At 35.1% G+C, this 25,543-nt stretch overlaps 1 protein-coding gene across 2 annotated transcripts in view; it reads right to left on the reverse strand.

Moving 5' to 3' along the window:
- Window positions 1–25,543, reverse strand: part of LOC149805978 (ras-interacting protein 1-like) — a 50,291-nt gene that overhangs the window by 13,193 nt on the left and 11,555 nt on the right. The window contains exons 1-3 of one of the 2 annotated variants that reach the window (XM_089950781.1): window positions 10,122–10,277; window positions 6,527–8,424; window positions 4,515–4,552 (exon numbers count right to left, since the gene is read on the reverse strand). In XM_089950781.1, the coding sequence (XP_089806907.1) occupies window positions 4,515–4,552; window positions 6,527–8,188 (1,700 nt within the window). In that variant the 5' untranslated portion in view covers window positions 8,189–8,424; window positions 10,122–10,277. Of the gene's footprint in view, window positions 1–4,514; window positions 4,553–6,526; window positions 8,425–10,121; window positions 10,278–25,543 lie in introns of those variants that run through there. The other variant, XM_089950780.1, reaches the window with a different exon arrangement.

A 25,543-nucleotide genomic window follows, 5' to 3' on the forward strand; every position in this document is an offset into this window, starting at 1 on the left:
ATATTTTAGTCTTCCACGTATAACTTAAATGTATAGCATAGCCGTTTTGCCCACTCTGCGCTTTAGTCACTAAATAAGCGAGTCTGCTATCTGGCTATTTACTATCCAATTTTTGGATTTTATCCCTACTCCAACTGGCACTGAATACACGTCTGTATGTTAAGAGTAACAATATAGTTCCAAACACTTGGCCCCATTACTTTGTTTACTTTCATGACATAGTAAGATCATTCTGTGATATGTCTTGATTATTAATTACACTAAGTAAAATTCTTCCTAAAAATGTGTTTACAAATGTTTTTGTAAAAAGTAATATTGCTTATGCTCTATAGAGCACAGCCATTATCAAATCTTTAGTTTCGGAGGTGCGTAGATTTACATGTTCTCAAGCTCTCTAATTTCGGAGGCAAATAAATCATGCATGCAGACTGCAAACCCATAATGCGAAGATAGAAGTGATCAGTTTTGAGAAAACACCGGAACTTGTGAAATTTGCGTTTTTTTCAGCAAACATTTGATCACTACTGGTTAATAAATTTGAGATAATTATTTTTTTAAAATAATAACAATATCTGTGTATTTTAGGGCATATCCTTTCATATTTATGACTGGAATGCGGACATCTTGATAATGTAATAAATTTGGAGCATGCGCATTTGGTTATAGCGCCCTGTTTAAGGAATTCTTAGATTTTTGTGATTACTTGTTTGATTATTGGAACTCCATTCAGTGGAAATATTCCTTAGCCCGATATAATTAGCCAATTACTAGGAGCAAACGTCACGGAGTGAAGTGTTAGTGAGTTTCCATGTTACCATAGTTACTTTTGGTGAATTCAGGTCGGAGCCGCATGAGTGTCCCTTTCATTCCATAGTCCCTATTAAAATGTAGTTGTGTACATTGGTTATGTAACTGCAGGTGCGGTATTTACGGTAGTAGACTGGTAAATTACACAATGGAATAAACAAGAAGGGACTCGGCAGATACCGTTTATGTCGCCATGGTGGCAACTGTGATGCAATTTTACAGGCAAAATGTGGCCCGAAACCATGATTTGACTGACCTAAGTTGGTAAGGTAAAAAATAGTTCCCTGTGTTTGGGGAAGTTGTATAGTTATACGACTGGAAATGCTGACGGTACGGAAAGTTGATGAAGAGAAACCATGCAGATGTGCGGTTGATAGACAATTGGAAAGTTGTGAGATCTGTGGTCTTGCATTTATTAGAGTAAAATTTATGTATAGAATGGACACGTTGGGCTTTCTTATTTACAACAGAAATTGTATGGAGGTCTTTGGAAATTCGGAGTAAATTTATGACTTCTAGCGAAATCGCGCCAGGGTTTGACACCGCTCGGTCATGCAAATACCCGTGGCTTGTAACAATATATTACCGAATTGTAAGAAACAGGCATCAGATTTGCAACCAAGCAAAAGTACACCTGGTGAGAACTATGGAATGAGCTATGTAGTCTGTCTGTCTGTTTATGTCTCTCAGGCAAACAATTATCTTAATTCAAATAGAGGCTTTTGACTAAAAAGATTTTCAAAGTGTATTTTAGCTCAGATTCCAAAATCCCATACCCCCAGCGTATAAAAAAACAAAAACACGAACTGTATAATAAATTCATCTGAGGTGGAATCTCCCATTCTTTTCGATATTTCTCGTGTTTATACAAAAACAAGCCTTCGCTAGCCAAGGGTAGTTGTCGTCCATCCAGTTCAATTCACATATGTGAGAAACAAAGTGGACTGACGAACTATGTTTAGCAAAAATGACAAAGCAGAAACTGAACAAGTCTAGAACTGCACATCAGTCTGGCCTTCTTTAAGTTAGGTCATCCAATTCATTCTAAATGTATCATCGAATTTCAGCCCAAGAGGATTATTTGCTCGAAGATTTTTGGGTGACCACGATAAGATGTTACTCCTATCTCTACCTTGCTGAAATTTTTAGGATTGCGGCTGCCTAATACGAAATGCGAAATTAGCTTCCAAACATTTTTTCCAATTTTAAAGAATGTTTGCGGTTAAGGTCACACTCACCAAATGGCATCTAATAAATCTTGTAAACCACGTATGCCAATGAAATTGTGGCAAATCACTCGACTTGGAGAATACTAACGTTTAGAAGCCTAATGTGCTACTGGCAAAATTAGACTGGTTATCAGTTCTGTTAGGTTTTGAGACAATTCCAGAAAGCTTTTACATAAAGTCGTTGATGATTTGGTTCAAGTTTTGTTTTTCAAAAGCGGGTGAGACTACAATAATCTATTTCTAAACTACGGCTCTGTTCGAAGATGGAATTCATTTTTTCCCTACAAACCAATAAAACTGTGATGTATCATAAAAATATCTATAAAAAAAATTCTGAATGAATCTATCTCACGCTGTTCTGACCCGAAAGCTGAAAAAAAATTGTAACCTCTCCAATCAAATCAAATAGACAGCTAGTATACAGTAATAACACATATTCAATTGTTAAGTATTAGGTATTTATGAAGCAGGTTACTGTAGATTTCTGGGTCTTGCGGTTTTGGAAGTGCCTGGGATGGAGTCTTTGAAAAACTGTTTTGGCTAAATTAATGTATGGTGATTTATACGAAAGATACAGAAGCTTTATGACGCAGACGATCTATCACGCCATTTAAAATACTGCAGAAAAGCCCTTCGACATGCTGTGATGCGCAATCAAAGGACTGTTTAGTCATTACTTTTCTGTCTGTCTGTTTCTCTGTCTCTCAGAAGCGAATAATACTGAGTAATGTTGTTTTGTTTTTTTTTCTTTCTCTTATCTTCTTCGTATTCATTCTTCGAAAATCACTGATTAACCCCATATTCTAAAATTATATGAAACACGATTTGAAGCAAGATGTATATCGGGTAGGAAATCACATATTGATCATCTGTCAAGTCGGATTTTACATAATTGCACAGTCAATTAGTTATTGGTTTTATCGTTTACATGATCTGATCATTATTTATCTCATTGACGCATCTCTAAAGCCCAACGGAATTTAACGAGTAGTACCATAAAATAGCTGATGCATCGATCCCTCAGTGTATTGTCTCATATCGTCGAATGATAATCTATCGGAATCGGTGTAAAGGATATAGATTTAATATAAAGGCAGCTGTTTATCAAAATAATTAGTTACATGCATCGTGGTTCTAACAGAAGCAAAACTATAGATTGAAAACCTTCAAATGACAGATGCGCACCGAGAAACAAAGTATATAGCGTGTAACCATAACAACAGTAGGATGTAACTGATCGCAAATGGAAAAATCGGTTCATTAAAATCATTAGAATATGCAGTCCAAGTCATAGATATCAAATTTTGTTATAAAATACTGCAAATAATACCAAAATCATGACCTTGAAGAAAGACATTCAAACATGAAGGTGACTTTAATCGGGATACATGGACCATTAGCACAGCATGATAATATGATAATACGGTTCACATATCATTATACATCCTTTACAATATTGCTCCATAAACATCGACAGTATGTTTCACCATCTAGGTTTCTAGGTTACATGGAGAAGACAAACTATACTAGTCAGGTATGGCACATGTAGCAGAATCTGCGATGTCACATGCATGGACTAGTCATCCCGAAAATGAGTTTCCAAAATTTGTAACTTATGCTCAAATTTAGAATTTTATGGGGGAAAAGGAGAATAACACATCTTCAATGATTTCGCCAAGACTGAAATTGAATGTCGGAGTTAGTTTGTATTAACATACACGTCAACGGTATTGAAACAATGTACCATTTTTAATGTTGCAGTTTTCAGTCTGAGTTCAACTATTTAACTCAAGCTCTTTCGTGACAATGTGTAGTTGTATGAGCAAAACTAACCATCTGGTAAATGACAGTTCGGCGTATAGCAGTTAATGACTGGCATTTATGATCACGGCCTCTTTCAAGTGTTCGTCTGAACACGCATGGAAATAATCTAAGTAATACGTTTCCATGCCTTGCAGATCTACTCTGGTAATATTACCGGTCGAGTACGTCCTTATTTTAACTAATACAAAGACATCCCGGCTATTTTCTTAATGGAGTAGGCAAAGACATGTGACATGATGAACTCGTGCACGAATTTCCTCCATGTAGCCTACAATATTTTGGTATCAAATTGTCACGTACCTACTAATTGTTTAAATTAATAAAGAAAGAAAGAAAGCAATATCATGCCGGTACTTGCTTTTCCTTATTTACAGTGGTTTTCACAATGTACAATGTAAAATGAAACTTCCATTAACTCAGTGACTGAGTGTGCATACACTGGCTGACATGTACTATTTGGGCATGTTCTGTGTGTCTAAAGTCGCTATTTTAGCATTAAAAACGAAACAGCATATTTTACTTTGTTAAGACAGTTGTACGGTGAAAACAGTGTGTCGGTCCCATGAAGATTGCAGATTGAAATAAAATGTTGCCTCTCTACTTATAACGTTAATGCATAGATATAATCACATATATACTTCAATGCTTACTCACCATGCAAACTTAGAGGCAGATAAGGTTTTTGCCGTCTCCTGAAAAGACAATTATATAGATTTTATTGTCATAGGTAGATCACGTGACCGCTCGCTATTGATCTGACAAGATCTGACAAGATCATATTTAATGACAAATGCTACCTAATCTCTCTAATCAAGGATCGCATTGTTCTATAATTAGTGTATAATTTTGATCAACGTTGACAATTATGTTACGGACCACCTAACTTTTCAAGAGAGAATTTTAATATGGGTATTGATATGACTAATTATTATTTACAAAATCATGTTCATTTAAAAGGCGTGCCCTCAAAATGATCCTAGATATAGGCAAGTACATGCAAATAAACTGTATGCCTTTACTTTAATCAGACAGAAAAACACCTTGTTTATAAGAATGTTTTGAAGACCTACATTGCGGCGATAACAACTTTATTTCAATATATATATATATATATATATATATATATATATATATATATATATATATATATATATATATATATATATATATCGTTTTTTTAATTAAAAAATTATATATGAATCTGTTTACTTTTATCTCTTTTACCAACTGTCATTAGATTAAATTGTTTATCCTTCCGAGCACTGTAAATTCGTATCAGTGTAAATACTACAATAAGTGGTATAATAATAATATGCATATTCAACAGTGAGAAAAATCAATGAATTTGCCTGGTGATTTAATACCCATATGCGTATTTGGTTCTCTCTTTTTTTTATAACAATAATACATTCAGGTGCCTTTGAAAATTTCTGAATAAAGATAATATCACATATATTCCCTCTCAATTCATGCACAATCATATTGTATACCAACTACAGAAGGTTGCAATTGAAAAGGAATGTATATTCAGAAGACTGCTCCATTAAATTAATGAATAAGTCCTCCTCAATAACACAGATCGGAACGCAGATCCCCCCCCCCGCTCTCTCTCTCTCTCTCTCTCTCTCTCTCTCTCACAGTTAGATCAGAACGCAGATCCCCCCCTGCTCTCTCTCTCTCTCTCTCTCTCTCTCACAGTTAGATCAGAACGCAGATCCCTCCTGCTCTCTCTCTGTCTGTCTGTCTGCCTCTCTCTCTCTCTCGAACAGTTAGATCAGAACGCAGATCCCCCCTGCTCTCTCTCTCTCTCTCTCTGTCTCTCTCTCTCTCTCTCTCACAGTTAGATCAGAACACAAATCCCCACTGCTCTCTCTCTCTCTCTCGATGGAGAGCGACATTGGACCATAAATTGACAGCATGTTGAAGAGCTTTAACTGCTCCAAGCTGCTTCAAAAATATCATTTTTGTGATTTGTTCAAAATGAATAATTGAACAGCTTGGACCAAACATTAACTTTTGTTGTTTAAAAACTTAAAAGCAAAATTTATTCCGTATGCTATAGACATCACTTAATGTTTTAATATGTGAATAAAACCATCTAGTCATTATGAAAGGAATCATGAAAATCAAAAGGCATTCTAGTCATCATGTACGCAACCATGAAAATCAATAAAACCACCACCTGGTCATTATGAACATAATCATGAAAATCAATAAAACCACCACCTGATCATCATAGACGTAATCATGAAAATCAGTAAAATTCTGGCCATCATGTACGTAATCATGAAAATTAATCGAACCATCTGGTCATCATGTAATTAATCACGAAAATCAATAAAACACCATCTGGTCATTTTGGACATAATCATGAAAATCAATCAAACCATCCGGTCATCATGAATATAATCATGAAAATCAAAAGTTAAAAATCGAGGTACCTTTCATAATTGCATAGACAACAAATTATGTCTGTAATATAAATAAAAGGTGTTTCACGCTGAGAAGTCAAACAGGTGGTACTTGTAATTTCAATTTATTTTTGTACAATCTGAAACTATCAACCAAAGGTTTCCTTGAATGTCGGTCAAGTCCAAGCAGAAGAGGAAAAGATTTGTTTAGGATCCTATCGTACTATAAATAAAGCAACAATAAAAAAATCTTACCGCTACGTTTTCCCTGACATTAAAGAGAATCCTGAGAAACAAGTTTTTAAGCTGTTTACGTTCGAATTTCCTACTGGCGTACTCAATGCACATACTGTACAGAAATGCTGTGGACAGAGGATATGGTTTGGGAGAACTCTCCGATACAACGTCATTTACAACGACACTAATGTATTTCACTAGTTCATCCTCTTTATCCCTAGAATAAGCAAAAGACAAGCGTTCCGAAATAGAAATGTCGGCAGATCCATCCGTCGAAGTTTTATCTCCATCTCGCTCCTCTCCATCCTCATCATCTTCGCCACTTCGATTAAGAAACCCCAGGGCTACATAATCGTTCCCACTGATTGAGGAAATATCCGATTGCTCCGCCACTTTGTCGGAAATCAGGAGCCATGGTAGTTTGAGAGGAACATCAAATCCTTTACTGCAGTCTTTGTACATAAATAAATAATACTTCCCAAATGAGATCATATCACCACTTTGAATCAGAATCTTGGAAGTCACACGTTTTCCATTCACTAGCACAGAATCAGCGACTGGATCCATTTCCATGAAATAGTTATAATGCTCCGCTACAGATTCCGGTGTTTTTTTACTGCTCCGAAGTTTGTAAACTTTGAAGCTACAGTGGCATGGATTGATATCTTCAGCATACAATTTTATCACAGCATATCGACCTGATTGCGGGTCTCTATTGCCAACAATGAAAGTCTTAGTTTTGATAACATAGATAAGCTTGTCCCTTTGAACATCATATCCTCTAACAGTGAGAAAGAAAGGATGCTTGAAAGGAACTCGTTCCTCCTCGTTCCTTTTTGTGTTCACAGGGTATATAATGTCTGGTTTCACGTCTTGAAGAGCGTATGTTCCAGCATCCGCAGTTTCGGTCAAATTTAGAGAATTCTTTTTTATCACATCGGCTGGCTCTAGAAAATATCCATCCATATGGTTGGCATCCCCTGGGTCAAAGAGAGGGATCGCGCCTCGGCGAAGTTTAGATATAAGAATCTTCCTAGCATTTCTATTAAGACCCATAGTATCATCCTCTTCCCTCTCTTCTCTCGCGTTTACCACCATGCGTTCATGAAGTTCGTATCTTCTGTAGAAACCGTCTTGTGGTTTCCAAAACTTTTGTAAAAGAAGAGGCTTGTCTTTATCCGATAACACACGGGAATAAATCCTCTCAAATTTATCAGGTTTGCTACCATCTTCTATAGTCTCCATTGTGGCACCATCTTTAAGTCTCCCTACAACGTCACATAGCACATATCGCCTATATTGTGATGGGGGGAGTCCAAATCGCTCGAGTGCCTGCTTTACGAGCTCCTGAGCCGTCGATCTGCACGATGCCAAGACGCTTTTGTACTGAACTCCTGGAGTGATTGTGGATCCGAACACCTTCAATACGCCAGGGGTGAACTGATCGGTCGATAACTCTACGGTTTGATGCATATCAATCATCAATGTGCTGCTCTTTTGTCTCCTTTCGCGCAACGGGCCAGCGGATTTTTTGACAGTGTATTCCTTCTCTTGCGCTGTTAAGGCCATATTGATGTTGGGCAGTTTGCTGGGATCACCTACATAATCATACGGAGCAGAGTGTCTCTTCCAATCAGCTCGAGCAATCTGCCGACTCATTTCACAGTTAACTGATAGCATGAATTATAATTCATAACAAGACGAGGCGAAATCCTTCTCATTAAATTGGATCTAGATGACACTTATAAGTAATAGGTATAACAAGCATCATGTTACCATCATATTCAATTACAGTTTGACTTGTAGATGGGCAACTTGAATTCAGCCAACGTTTGGATCGACAAATAAACTTCAAAATGATAGAGATGCGGGTCATTTGCCGTGATCGAGTTCACTTCTGTGGTTGGTTGCCATTACTGAAAGAGAGAAAGAAGGATAGATTGAGACAAATTATGTCCATAAACGTGTTGTAAATACTACCTTCATTTATTTCTATTACTCTTTTAGGCCGTGCATTAACCAATTTACATACCTATGTCGGTGCAATAAAACGACTCAGTGTACTATTAACTTGATTGTACTCAATTGTGCGGAAAGTTGCAAGACAAGAGTTCGCAGGAGGTGAATCCATATGAAACGAGTGTAGCCGAATTTGATCAATAAAAGTCAATCATGGTATTGTCCGTTTGGGAGATCTGGTTAAATCAGGCATGCTAACGTCTTTACTGGCAACTAATGTATAGACATCGAAAGAATGAATACATACATATTTTAAAATATACATCAAGCTATATTATTTTTCCAGTGTAAACTAATTGTTACACACATATTTTCTTTTTACTTGGTCGCACTTGATAGACAGGATAAATTTAAACACCAGAAAGAAATGAGTTTGGGATGCGTTGGATACGCACAAAGTCGGTCCATAATTTAAGATTAAAACCAAACAACGATAAACAAGATTCCCATAGCTGAGTAGCATTTTTTAGGTAGATACTCTAATGCATACAGCACGCCTTTACTCGACAGAATTCTAGTTGTAGATGCTAAAATGTTCAAAATTTCATCGGCCTTACATGTGTTTGTTTACTAATCACAGTGCGAATAACAAACGTTTGAAACAAGTGACGACTGACACAATGTCATGTAATGTTAAAGAATGGGTACTGACACAATGTCATGTAATGTTAAAGAATGGGTCTTAATAAAAATGTAATCGTGTCAATGTCAATGTGATGAAACTGAAATTTAGCACGAAAAGCAAAATTTATGTCATATTAAACAGACATTGAATTGAATTGAAACTGAAACTTAGCACGAAAAGCTAAATTTGCGTCATATTAAACAGACATTAAATTGAAACAGAAATTTAGCACGAGAAGCAAAATTTAACGTCTTATTAAACATACACTGAATTGAATTGAATTTGACATCTGTCAATGTAATTGTAATACAAAAATCCAGGTACGCTATCAATAATCGCTGGTATGTTTCGACACACATGATGTGGCTGTAAATAAAAAAATGTACCCTTATATCGATATAAAGGGGTACTTGTAAGAAGATCCACCTGTGTGACAAATATGTATATTACGTCATTTATTTCTTGTTATATATATATATATATATATATATATATATATATATATATATATATATATATATATATATATATATATATATATATATATATACAGACACAGAGGCAGAGAGAGAGAGAGTTAGAGTTATAAATATACACCAGATTGGATTCTATAGAATAATGATTGATAATAGTAGGCAGAATTAATATTTAATTCAAATAACACTATCATACAGATTAAATAATTTTTAATTCGTACTCTACGAGGATTCGAACCCAGGTCCGCGGGTAAACGGCACCCATTTTCTTGCCTGCACCCAGAAGCCCATATAGATAATTGGTTTGAAATCACTTTGTGTGTAAAAACACATAACAATTCAACACTGCCTTCTGGATTATTTAATACTTTCAAAAATATCTTGATTAATTATTCCGGTTTAGTCCTCTGAAAACAATACTAAAGAGAAAAATTACGGATAGGAAAAAAGTTTAAAATCCAAGGAATATAAGTTGAAGACATCGAATATATACATTTCACACTTGGATTCAGAATATTAAATCCATCCTGAAGGCGAAGAAACTGTTTTAATCACACCGCATAAGACGCCCCAAAATACTCGACTCAAAATCACAAGGCGTCTCTACCCATATTTATTTTAGGACAAAACATCCAGAGAGTGCTCATCTAATGAAAAAACTTGCCCCAACAGTGAGTATTCTTAATTCGACTACGTATATACTGTAAGATAGAGTAGCTTTCCTTGGGAATGGAACCATTTACATTTGTTTATTCAATGAACGATTTTATAACCAAAAGCAGGAATTTCTCAACAATACCTCTTCCTGACAACGATATTGTCACTCCGTCACCTGATATAGTGTCTATTGAAGTGCACCAATGCTTATAATGTCTTGCCGGTTATTATCTATAAACAGCCACAAAATATAAAGAAATTCGAAACGAGTATAAGTCAATATCGCTGGCATTTGTACACTCGATCTGAGAAAATAGTTTCTGTTGAAACAATGGTAGCTTATCAGAAAGACTTAAGGCATGTTCACCTACAAGGAAAGGAATATATATATATATATATATATATATATATATATATATATATATATATATATATATATATATATATATACAACCACTAGCAGTATCGTTTCATATATGCCACACGTGCTGTTTGTGCAGGGACATTGAGTTCGTGAGCTGCGCAGAACCTGTTTCGTCGGTACGTCCAGCAAAACTAGGCCTCAGTCTATACTATACGCACGATCGAAATTCAGATATAAGCAAAAACGATAATTTAGTATTCAAGACTGGGTTAACATAAGTACCTGATTGTCAGGTTTCAGCTAGAAAGAATGCACCTGCCAACTGTGTGTGTGTGTGTGTGTGTGCTCTGATTTACTCACCTTCATAAGAATTATATCAACAGGTCAGTGTATTTGTAAAACATATTCACACGAGTGAGCCGAGAATATTTTCCATTATCGTGACCAGACTTTTGGTCTCACCAATTATAATTTGCTCGATGAAGTAACTGTTGTGACTGCCTTGCAACAGAAAATGTCAATATTCACGAAGAATAAACAAATCTGTGAACTGAAACAGAAGAAACTGTCTCGGCGATATCCCAAACCATCTGAAAGATACTATATTTGCAAATATTCCACTTGCCATGCTGATTACCCAGGAGAGACCATCGGTTTACGCTTCAGTAAGCTTTTTATGGTGAGCACTGGTCACCTAGTAATTCACCTGATTACCGCTGGTGTTCGAGTCGCTGACCACTGTGATAGGACAAAGTGAATGTCGTTCAAATGAGGATTATGCGTCACTCAAGGGAACGATTATCCCTTACTTGGTCTTAACTTTACATCTGCACAGATTTCAATAATAGTTTTCCTTGCAAATGGAGCGTAAAGTAAAGAGAACATGATACATTAGAAAAGTGGTGTTTTTTTTTAATGGAAACGGGATTAAAGTAACTGAATAAATCAGGTGTCTCGAAGTAGTCCCAATTTTCATACATAAAGGTTCTGCACAGAATTTGTGGAGGGAGTGCCAGAGATAGAGACATATTATGGAAAATAATATCTCGCTACCTGTATCACATTGATAACATCATTTGTATACCATCTTATAGCCATCACACGCTGACACCAATTACCCGTATTGTCAAATTCCTGCGCTGTTCTTCAGCAAAATGTAATTGAATAACGTTTTCCTCGACATATTTCTTAATGGATCAGAACTCTGCCTATTTATCTGTCTGCCTGTTAGTCTTTGCCAGTCTTGTTTTATATGTATGTATGTATGTATGTATGTATGTATGTATGTATGTATGTATGTCACATGGAGTGGACAAAATAATTATTATCGTATGTACATGTAGATGTTGATATCTGTTTGCAATATTTGATTCAAATTATTACACACACACACACTTATATATATATATATATATATATATATATATATATATATATATATATATATATATATATATATATATATATAGAGAGAGAGAGAGAGAGAGAGAGAGAGAGAGACAGAGAGACAGACAGAGAAAGAGATTTATGTAGGCTGTCGTGCGCAGAGCTAACAAGATACGTGCACACTGCAATTTCACTCTACGTTTCTTAGGCGACATATAATATGTTATTTGCCCGCTATGGCATGTCATGCTTTGCGGTGTGATGCTATGTCATTTGCACTGCTATGACATGTTATGTTGTGTTATGATGTCATTTGCACTGCTATGACATGTTATGCAGTGTTATGCTGTGACATGTCATATTGATTCTATGCTGTGTCATTCTGTGCTGTATCATGTTGAAATATATAAAGTTGTACCGCTGTGTACTCTTCTTCTCTTCAAATGATGGACAATCTATTTATCATTGAAGTTATTAAACACCGTGTTTGAAAACTAAATATTGGCAACTGAGGTCTAACAACAGACATGACTTTGAGTACAAATACCAATTATTAATGGTGGTGGTACAGATGGAAGTGGAGGTAGAAAGATGTATAATATGTTCAATACATAACATATAATCAACGACATCACTTTTTTCTAATTTGCATGCGAATATAATGATTTCTGTTCTTGTTCTAAAAATACTTAACCTTAAAAGTACGTGAACATTGGTGTCATTTAGCAACTCACTTTGTATGCATTAATAACATTTGTAGCATATATATTTTGTTCTTTTTTCTGCAAAATGTTGACAATGATATACATCAACTTTCTTTCACGAGTCGTATATAATTCACACTTATTTTCGGATATACCTCCAACTGTTGCTATCTTCCAGTTTCAGTGGGGAACCTGTAATTCGTTATACGGAACTTTGTTGAAAGTATTCTATTCTTTTCGGGTATATATGCTAAAAAGGGTTAAAAATTAACAGATTTTGTTAATATCTTAAAACGTTTTGATTTTAACAGGAATAGGAAATAGCCTACCAGGTGTGTATAGACTGAGCTATAAGTCTCGTTGTGGCTGTTTTCCTTAGCGTATCAACAGTGGGGTATGATAGGAATAATTATTCATCACTAAATCAAATTTGTTTGATAAAGGAAAGCCATTTGAAACTGAATATGCCCCATGGTTTGGAGATTTATCCCTTGGTCATAACTTGGAAATTATTAAAATCCCCTCTGTACGAATTCAATGGTCACGAGATGAATTAGCATACACCAGCTGCAACATCGTCGGAGAAAAACATTGATATTTTACTGATGTTTCCGGCAGCAAAATCAGCTCTAATATTAATAAAAATGAAACAAAATACTCTTAATAAACCAACCCCTTTCTTAATAGAGGCCACTTGCAACAACAGCCCTATTCTCCCCACGCAGCGTGAGCAAAATGTTGGTTAGGAAAGGGACCTGAATATTCCAAATCAGGTCCAGGTGTAACACTTGTGTTGAAAAGGTATACAAATTTCTTTTGATCACGATCAACGACATGACTACCTGCTCATCGTCGACCTCTTTTTTCCGACTAAACAGATGCAACGACTCTCATTATTCCGATACGCTATTCATTCTACACAGATAGTGATCTCATCTTCCAAATAGTCCACCAGAATGCCAATTTTCCGATGGCCAATAGTGGTCTGACAAAATGTATTAAGCCAAACAAGTATTAAGCCAAACAAGAATTTGAACAGAATGATATACAATTCTTAAGGTACTCAAGTTCTGTTTAGTTGTTTTTTGTGTGCATTATATATAAATGTATAGATCATACAACTGTGCATTTGTCATGTACACACTATAGTCTAACCAATGTTTTGTGTACATAATACAAGAAGCGAGACGTCATATTTCGATTTTAATTTCATTCCCGAAATAGACAGGTAAGTTGCTTAAGTAATCAAACTACATTGACCTGGTTTTTATTCTCTTGATTATCCTCGACCTTTTTTTAAAGAAAGCGTGGAGTACTTCGTCCTGTCCATCTGTCTTTCTGTCAGTCCGTTAGCAATATCGTGTATCGTCTCCTACACTGGCAAATATACCGATTTTACACGATTGTGTGTTGTGTACAGATGTGCATTAGGGTTTTTAAACCCTAATATAACCTTAATGGTGGTACTAAATTGTTGGGATCTGGGTGGTTTATAAATCGCCAACACTTTTTGAAGCATTGCAGGCAGAAATATGAAAACTGAATGAAATCGTTAAGGCATGGACTATATATATATATATATATATATATATATATATATATATATATATATATATATATATACACACACACACACACGTGTGTGTGTGTGTGTGTGTGTGTGTGAAGGACATAAGGAAAGAAAATTAGATATGCTACAAATGCATATCTTGGGTCATGTCCCAGGGTTTGATTTTCCACTTGGTTCCAACGTCGTAATTGTTAAGATGCCTACTATATAACCATGTATGAACTGAACGGTCATGAGGAGATAAATCCACGTGTCCATCCAATACAAGCCCGGGCTTATATGCTCTGAGGTGATCGTGGGTCAAAACTTGGAAACTGCTGAGATCTCCACCCAAAACCCACATTTAGGTTTGAAGATTCCAGACGAAATCAGATATATATCCAGGATCATGCGTCTGAGGTAGGGGACTTTTAAGATGTTCACGCTAAAATTATGCTGACATGTAATGGGTTCGGGGAGATAGATGATCATATATATTAAACATAGTCGATGGGTCAAGCCCCTGAGTTAGTGGAATTTGTTTTAATGTTTAAGACATATATTTTAAGGTCGGGGGCGTTGGGCTCAACGTTAACATGTTATGAGGAAGAATAAAGATGCGATATTCATAATAGTGGGTCCAAGTCACCGGAGTAAACTATAGCTAGTGTAACTGTGTCAACGGTTTGAGAGAGAGAGAGAGAGAGAGAGAGAGAGAGAGACGCATATATTACCAGTATAGATGGTATTTTCATATTGTAATATTTATACTTGTATGATTTTGGCCATCCATATTTTCATCTATGGGCACAAACGTTGTGGTTGTTGTTGTTGTTGTTGTTGTAGGGTTTAACGTCATTTTTCAGCACACGATAGGCTATACATGGCGGCCAGTATTAATGGTGGAGGAAGAACCCGGGGATTTCCCGGGTTCTTCCTGCACCAATAATACTGGCCGCCATGTATAGCCTATCGTGTGCTGAAAAATGGCGTTAAACCCTACAACAACAACAACGTACATACATACATACATACATATATTAGGACAGAATTTTTTAGTACAAGTAACAGGATTGAAATTTTCACTAAATTGTATTAAAAGTAAGTTGATAAATTATATTGAAAGTAAATTTCTATTAAAATATATTGAGATTGAATCCATTTATTCGTTATTACAATTATATACTTCTTAATACAGATTGCGTCCTTATGAACAAGTACAAACCGTCTTATACATATATTTCCCTTGTATCCTAAAGTCGGTACACAAAAAAAAAACTACATGTAAAGTACCGCATTGCGGAAACCTAAAAATTCCTAAGGTATTAGCTCCACGCGCTGCCGTGGTATAATTGTCTGTCTAATGACGTACATAGATCTAGACGATAATCTGTAAGAGACTACGAAGCCTCACTTGAGATTCTGGCCATCGCAAAGAGCTAGGCGCGTGCCATATTTGGCTTTGTCTTAAGAAACTGGTACATAAAGCCCCAGCCACGGGCTGACACCAGTTTTGCTGGCCAGAAGCTCAAACAGACTTTTGTCTGTGCAGGTAAGATAACCATATAAGTACAATTTTTCATAGTATAAGACTTTTTAGTGTTATATGAATTTTTAGTGCTAAGATGTTAATCTAACATCAGTACGTTTAAACATTAGATCATTTTAACATTTCTTTACTATTCTTTAATATAATGTATTGGAATGTTTAATTGTTTGAAGAACTTGTATTTCCTTGTAATTATATTATTGATTATAGAAAAAGCAACGTTCGCTACAAACTTCATACGCAGTAATAGTTAATTTAGAAATAAAACACTCTTTAAATAATAGAGTTTAATATGTTGACATTTTAGAATAAATTCAGTAACATATATTTTAATTACGATATTGGTCTGAAATATTGAATTTTAGATTCTTTTGCTATCGTGAATTTATTCGATATTTAATTATCTGTATGATATTCTAGACGGCGGATATTATACAATGTATGATGTTGGTAAGTGAAAGAAGATCGTAGTTTTATATGTATCTCTTATATCTGTAATGTAAGCTTGTGTAGTTTGATATTGGAATATAATTTTATATGTTGAGTATTTCAATAAAGTTTTGCTGGCCAGAAGCTCAAACAGACTTTTGTCTTTGCAGCTCGATTCCCTACCCTCGCAAGCCAAATTCCCCAAAGATGTAGCCACATCTTCATCATCAAGTGACACTTCTTTCAAGATGATTGAACTTCGTCTTTCTCTCTCTCTCTCTCCGTTGGGTTTAAGAAACAGATTGACTTACAGTTTATGAGGCAAATTTTTCGTAAAACATACATACATACATGTATCTATTTAGAAATACCCATACCCACACACCTACTAAAATACATACATACATTCAAGCATATATATAAATACAAACATGCATGAACCTAATCATTCAGACGTATTTATAGGCGTAAACATTAATACAGTGTAACCTTCCTGCACCGGGCATTGTTATGACAATCTGGGTGGCCTGGCAACAGTGTAACAGGTGGGCCAACCACGGGACGCATCACTGTATATAGACACCTATCCGTAACGTATTACTGCACCCACACGTAGTAAAAACATACCTTACTATAGATATAATTGGAAATAGCGACAAAAACAAAATTCCCACGTGTGAAGTTTGTGTACGCAGATTGCATTTCTGTTTTTAAGCGTAATTTGAGTTCTTTATTAGAAAAAAACATCTTTCGTAATTCATTTTTGAATGACCAGTTTATAAATATTTAATTTCCACTGTAATATAAGAAAGTTATTCACATCATCATATTTACGTTTAATTTGTTATACCGAGTATAAACTCTCTCTTTCATACCTAAATGTTACAGAGATGATTGCACTCACTCTTTATGAACTCAATAAACCTAGTCAGATTGATTCTGATTTTGGACACTGCCATCAAAGATGTGATGAAACTTCTATAGAACTTTTGCAGAAAGGGCATAAATTACTTTCAATTTTCTTTCTTTTTTTTAAAAAAACAATTTGTTGCCAAAATTCTGCGTAAAATTTTAGTTTGAAGCCGTTAAGTCTATGACTTCTATTTTCCCTATTAGACAGGGTAAAAAGCTTGTTCCATTCAGTCTTATTTGATAATTGTCGAATTTTGTATTCCATTTTGCATTTGAGGCTAGCTCATAATTATTGCAAATGAGTGTTTTGCAAATTCTTTTACAGTACTTTTTATCCATTTTATAAGTAAATTAAATGAGTGCATACATGGGTATTGGATATTAGAAAAGCCACTGAAAATTCTGGGAAATTGATATGGAGTTCAAATTTATTACAAAGCTTGTAAAGATTGATCCATGAACCATTTTAATTTACAAAGTCATTCATAAAGATGATTCATTTTTAATCAGTGTTTGTACGTATCAGTAGAATTTCCATTAATAACTTTGGGATTCATCCATATTTGTGTTTGATGGGATCCATCTTTATTTTCAACAGTAAACGTACTAGACAATTTTATGTAAGCTGAAATATATCTATCCCAAAATTATTCAGTCATTTATTGACTTTTTTTTGTTATAAAAAGGAAACATTTGTCTTGGTTTGGGAGAAGAGCAAGTAAAATAATTATTTTTTTTTGGCACGAGAATAACCATTCTTCAAGGCTATCTCAGTAGAATCCACAAAGGTATTGAAGAAAACCATTTTAACGCCGTCCTCATGACAGTCTTTAATCAAAATTATTTTTCTTTTAATTTTGTCCCCAACCAAACTTGTAGAAAAGATAATCAAGTTCCTGGAGTACGCTGTGAAGTGATCTGGTATACTCATTAAATAAGTATGTTTTGATAATGCCAAACTTTTAATAACTGTGATTTCACCAAAATGGGTTAATGATCTTTTTAACCAAAACAGAAATAAATTTTTAACTTCTCTGATTTTTTTATCTGGTCTTATTTAACAATATTGTTTATCTCTGTTGAAAATTTTATATTTAGGTAAATAAATTCAGGTGAATCCAGATCTATGGTTATCTGAGCAACATTTAGATATTACTACCTGTTTTACTTCCAATTCACAATATCTTTTTAATATTTATCCTAAGGTCGTAACATTTAGAGTATAGATAAATGAGATCCAGTGCTGATTTTAATGACTTTTCAGAGCTATCAAGAATGAGTGCAGTGCCATTTGCATGCTGTGAAATAAAAAATTACGTTTTATTTGTATTCCTTTAATATTTTTTTTCTTTTCTTGATCTTGTGGGCTAGTCTCTGCACACAGAAGGAAAATATGAGGAGAGGAGATGGCCTTGTCTGCAACCCTTCCTAATTTCAAACCACGATGAACATTTTTCGTTTACAATAATGCATGATTGAATATTTTTGGAAAACATCTTTATGTAATATTTGAAGTCTACAGCAAAATTTATAAAGTCTAATACATTGACTATGAAAGGTTATACAACAGAATCAAAAGCATTTACAAAGTCAATTAATAGCAGAACTCCAGGTAGAAAACGAGATCATATTAGGGTACCCATATTTTCCATTATATATCTTCCCTCGATGAAACCAGTTTGATCATCGTTGATAATTGCTGGAAGAATCTGTTGATTGGCAATACATGAATCATTTTTGTAAGCTATATTAAGTGTAGATATTTGTCTCCGCTTCTTCAACTGCTGTTTTGATTTGTCCTCTTTTGGAGGACAAGTTATTACATCTTCCTTTCTGAGTTGATGTTAGCTTCCATAATTATATGAAACATCAATAAAAGCCAATAATCATACAAAAGAACTTTAAAAAATTAAACATTTCTGCTTGCCAAATTACAAAAATATTTGATACCCGTTCTCCTTTTCAATCAATTTTCCGTGGTCTTATTCTTTACACCTTCCATTTTTTCTTTCGATTTCCCACGAACTGATTCTTTCTGTTCTCTAAATTTGAAATTATTAGCTTCATTAGTGTGTTACATTTGATTAATTTCCTTATAATGCTGTGTGTCCAGTTGATCTTGTCATTTAAAAGGATGTATGAGAGATGGTTTCTCCCCTAATTTCTAATAGTTTCATTTAAAAAAGAGCTGACCATTTGAAGTATGCACTACCACAGAAACTGCAGTTTGCTCAAAATCATATGTTTGATTACAGTAAATATATTGATTTTTACAAAGACGAATTGTCTCTTTAACAATAAATGTAACCAGGATCTTCTAACAACGAGTTATTGAATTTTCAGAAAGGAGAAAAATGTCTAGCCTGGCATGTTAAATTGGGTTGCTTTATATCCAGGCCTATCTCTTTATACCAATATTTCTCTCTCGCTGAATGTTCACCAAATTATGTTCTGTAAATATATAAAGAACGATCTTTTGCCCAGGGATTATTCAGAGAATTATAATTATTATTCAGAGAATTATAACAATAAGTATAAAAGTTTTAGATCCATTATTAAGTCACCTACGATAACCACAAAATCACTGCTGAAAGCTTTTATATAGTTCTTGATTTCTGAGTATCAATTTGGATTATTTCGGTTAGGCCGATTATATTAATCACATATAGCCTAAAATTTTGTGTTGATATATCTAGAATATTTATTACCAGTATTGTTTTTCTTGGTTTTACGAATTGAAAATCAGTATTTGGCGCAAAAGCCTGCCCTCCAAAGTTTGATGAAATGGAATTGAAAGCGTATTTATTGCCCCAAATATGCAATTCTCCCATTTTTGAAAAAGTCGCTATCTTGAAAGAAGATAAATTGAGTATTTCTTTTGTTTTAAATAGTTCAGGAATCCTTCACTCCCCTCATCCCTGACAATATATAGTTACATTCCTTAATTTCTCACCCATGTGACAACAGAGAAAAATTTTGCTGTGAAAATATACACCAATAAATTGCAGTGTAAACCCCGATGTCAAAGGTGATTTTGGTTTTCTGATTCGTGTGTGCATCTAAGTTAACTGATCTTTCTGTGCATCTAAGTTAAGTATTCTGCACACACACACACACGCGCGCGCGCGCACACACACACACACACACACAAAGCCAAAGGAAGGATAGGAAAATATAACAGAGAAGAATAAAATAACAAGTAACAAAACAATAGTAAGGACAAATTTTGCCAAAGGTCATATGTGTTTGGGGAAACAATTATTAACGTGTTAAAGAAATCGCAAAGTCAACACAGAGCATCCAGTGACCATTGTGTAAGGAAATCTAAAAGTCAACACATAATATCCAGTGACAATTGTGTAAAGAAATCTCAAAGTCAACATGGAGCATCTAGTGACCATTGCGCGAAAAAGCATAAACACTACATGTTCAATATTTCACACAAAAAAATACGTAACGCAGTCGCTCAAACCACTTCAGCTGATGGATGCTTTTTATTATATATTTCTTCCTATTCCACTTTTCAGCATTATGTATACCTAGAATGACTTCAAAACTGACCGGGACGATTGAGTGGGTGGGTTTGCTAGACGCTTCAACTATTCAAAGTAAGTGACTTGTCCCTGTGTCAGGTCTTGAACATGATCAGAACAAGAAGAGACAAATAAAAGTACGAGGATTTGCAACATTTCCTCGTTGGTGAGGTCTTCACTATGAGGCATAGCTGAAGGAGCTGTATATGCAATGGCGTGCCCTAGACCTAACTAATGTTTTCTATTGTAAATCCGTTACCTTCATATTTTATTTACATTTTTAGAAGGTCGCTAAAGAGCGAGAATTAATAACTTGTACATCAGTTTGAGCCACAATCCATCCCATTATATTTTCATTTTGATCATTACATATATTTCAATTGATACATATGTTAACAGAATGAAGATATTCTATATAGAAACTATAACTCGTTAAAGCCGAAATTTAGAGATCTAAGTCTGGGTAATATTTTACTTTGACTTCATTATTTTCAACACGTTCAGCAGTCTTTAATGCCATGCCTCTAGCCTGTACTAAGTACATTTTAAATCCGTGAAAGTTATTCACAAGAATGTTTATACTGTCTATAAAAAAGCTCTGATGTCGATCAGAGTCACCAATGGCCAGCATGTTATCAATGTAAATGTCAAATAACCCTACTCAGTTATTTGTCATCATCGGGACGTAGCTAAAAACAAAACGCGGCTTTGGGCAAAATGTCATTTTGTACAAGTGTACATTTCTTGCATTACGTACGATATTGTTTGGTCAGGCTATAAGTTGTAACATAACAAATGTGCACGTTTTATTTGTACATCCTCAGTGTAAATTTATAGAAATAGAACGACTAAAAGCAGAATTCGTACCAAAAGAATTGTGCATCATTTATACATATTATTATTACTCCTAACCAGATTTGTCAGGTCTCGATCGGCCATTTGGTATCAGCTGGTGTGCGGTAACATTTAACAGTCTATATCAAATCATAGACGTTTACTGGATGTATCAGCCTTAAAAAGTCATTGACATTTAGTGAATGTGTTGGCCTTACAAAGTCATTGACATTTAGAGGATATACCAGCCTTACAAAATCATTGACATTTAGTCGATATACGAGCCTTACAAAGTCATTGACATTTAGTTGATATACGAGCCATACAAAGTCATTGACGTTTTGTGAATGTATTGGCCTTACAAAGTCATTGACGTTTTGTGAATGTATTGGCCTTACAAAGTCATTGACATTTAGTGGATATACCAGCCTTATAAAATCATTGACATTAGGGAATGTATTGGCCTTACAAAGTCATTGACGTTTAGTGGATATACCAGCCTTACAAAGTCATTGACATTTAGTGGATATACCAGCCTTACAAAGTCATTGACATTTAGTGGATATACCAGCCTTATAAAATCATTGACATTAGGGAATGTATTGGCCTTACAAAGTCATTGACGTTTAGTGGATATACCAGCCTTACAAAGTCATTGACATTTAGTGGATATACCAGCCTTACAAAGTCATTGACATTTAGTGGATATACCAGCCTTATAAAATCATTGACATTAGGGAATGTATCGGCCTTATAAATCATTCTCATTGAGTATAAGTCTGGGTTAGTATAGATCTCAAGAAATGCCAAACACAGTGAGGAATGAACTTTCAATAGGGGTCACAGTAGAAATCATTCCCGACTACTTTAATCAATCAATCGTGATATGACATATTCAACGAGTAGGTGATTACTATCTTCTGCCACAAACTCAGGTATTAAAGCACGTGGGCGGGAAACAATGGAAGAAGAAAAATATTACTTAAGCCTACAACAGAGTCCTTGTTTCTCAGCTACTCATCAGTCATCGGAAAAAAATATGTACGAATAGGAAAAATAACACACACACACACACACACAGAGCATACCCTAATCCCATCAAGATCACAATGTATATTTGGTCACAAATTTCTTTCTTTAAATATCATCATTTTTCCCCAGTAAACTGAAACCACTATACTCAGAAATCCGAAACAATTTTCGGTCACAAATTTTAACACTATAACAAACCCTCATAAAACCGAAAATCACTTCAAACTTGGTAATGTATTTTAGCTACAAATTCCATATTTGTTAATATTTAATAAACATGCGCTAAGTAAAGCACAAGCCATATACACTGGACTACATTTACGATTGGTAAATACTTTTGAATTTTTCTCGGTGAGTCAGTGACCTGGAAATCTCTGAAGAGTAGTATTGGTGGATACATTGGGGGTAACCATGACCCTCTAGTGGAAATGGGAATTACCATTATGGCCGCCATCTTGAAAATATGGCCCTTTGCTGACAAAGGGAATTAAATAGTAGCCCATATGTTTAACATTAGATGGCCTTCTGGAGTAAAACGGAATTAACAGTGCGGCTGCCACCTTGAAAGTAAGACTATATACCGACAAGGAAGATGAGCATTAGTCCGGTGATAAACATTAATATGATCCTATGTCAGCAAGGCGAATTTACTATAAACTCATTTGAAAGGGTTTTAGTATATGTGATGGTGAGTGATACTTACAAGCCAAACACACCATTTTTATATTATCAACCCACCCTGGAATTAAATCAGTCATTTCAAGTGCGTTGCAAACGATCCAGTGTCAATTCAACACGATGTCATTTTGGTTTGTCATTTTGCTACAAATATACTGTTTTCATATCTGTCGCCTGGATTTAATACATCAAAAACTATAACCGACTGTCACTTCGAGAAACGTTTGCAGAAAGTATTTTGTATAATATAATAACCAGTGTGAATTATGTATGGTGCCAGTTTAGTTCCTCATTTTGTTACAAATGTACCGTTTTCGCTTTTGTCACTCTTGAGTTCATACGCTTACCGAAATGTTACCTATTATTAAGCTTTGTTGGTAAGAAAGGCAGCGAGACTCTTCTACACCGCTGGGGCGCTCGCATAATTATTTTCTTGGTAGATGGGTGGCATACATGTAGTAGTCAGCTATTAAGTTTTACGGATGTAGGCCAAAACATGTTTAGAGACAAAAATCGGTGAGTCAGGTGGGTTAGTGCCAACCTCCATCTTGCCCCTATCTGCGGGCGCCCATGCTACACTGTGAAACAAAGTCAATATTTTGCGTCTGATAAGATTTTCGTGTACTTTAAGGATGGTACAATATACACAGCTCTGATACTTAATTGGTATATAGAGAGAGCATATGGTGAAAGAGAGCAAGACATTTTTGTTGTGTTGTCAAACATGTTGAACACTATTCTTTCTTTTACACCTGATTTAATACCCGAAGCTCCCGGCCCTTTTACTTTATCGTTCAACACACTCCTTATGTAAGTATTGATTTATTATTGAAACGTTACGTCGCACCAAGTAAAGAAACCGACTCTGCAGAAATCCTAAATATTCGGAAATATATCCATCAAACTATATATGTTTAATACCCACAATTGTTTTCAAATTATAAACCTAAAAATAAGCGGTATAAACGACAATGATTTGAACACATGGTAATCTCTTTTCTAACTCTTCTTTTCTTTTTTCTCTTTCTCCCTATCTAGCACACACGTGCTCCTTCTGTTTTCCTTTGAAATGTTACGTGTCTTTACATTATATGACATTTTTTACCATGTTTTCAGATATAGTGGAAACTTTGTAAAATAAATGGCATGTGTTTGTATGTTTGGAAAAGGACCTAGATGAGTTAGATAACTATGTCCATTTCCATATTGTTTAATAAAATGGCAATAAAAACTGCTTAAAACAAATTCTTAATGATTAAGACGGCTCGTAACCACCATCAGCGTTAGGCAGAGATCGACAATTTCAGTTGGAAAATTTGGCAGCCGCGAAGTTCCAAAATTAGAACAAGTACATCCCATCATTCGATAATGCGTTTATTTAGCAGCACACATTCTACGCAGATAATCGAAGTACAGACAGGTCATACGTTCCAAATATAAGAAGTGAAATAATCCATAAAAATTTTTTAAATATACGAGAGAGAGGTGGGGGGAGGGAGAGAAGAGTGTGCCTATCATTCTTACGGTTGTATTTAAAGTATTAATAAAATCAACTTTAAAAAAAGTGAAATAGTCCGTCTAATTAATCAATGCTGTATAGTTCCACAACTAAATCTGGGATATCCTAGGGCTTTCCAATTCAGAGGACCTGTTCAGGGAACGAGAGCGATATATTTTTTTTTCCAAATCTACAACATAAATACTTTTATCAGACTGTTCTTCATGAATAATGGGTTCAGTAAAAATTCTCCTGTTCTTACGCCCATCATGTGATTTTTTTTTCCACACACAATAAATACTTTTCACAGATCATGGTCACTGCCAGGCTAAAATTGTTCTGCTATCCCCTAAATCCTAACGGATTTTCCTTTATATAATAAAATATTGCATTGTTCAATCCAGATGCACCATCCATACCAAAACTACCCTTCCCGACAAGTCTTTCATCACCTGAATAATTTTAGGTAAATGCCACCTAACTCAAGTAGTCGACCTTTCCACCATGAAAGCCAGAACTTGAATGATGGCGTGTACGAAAAAAACGCTTATACCATCCATATTTTAGGTTGCCTTCTCTGCTTTTCTTAGAGTATGCGATATGACATGTTACAAGAATAGATCAGTAGAACGTCATTTGGATGTAGAATTTGCGCATTGATCGCGATAAAGTCAATCTGACCGTCCACAGCTTCAAAGACAGCAATGTTGGTCACCCCATACATTTGCAAATTTCCAAACAAACCAGCTATACTTGTTTGGTGAGGTATCTGAACGTCACAACTGTTCAA

This window comes from Sinohyriopsis cumingii, chromosome 2 (genome assembly GCF_028554795.1).
Source record: "Sinohyriopsis cumingii isolate HCF-2022 chromosome 2, ASM2855479v2, whole genome shotgun sequence".
Lineage (NCBI taxonomy): Eukaryota > Metazoa > Mollusca > Bivalvia > Unionida > Unionidae > Sinohyriopsis > Sinohyriopsis cumingii.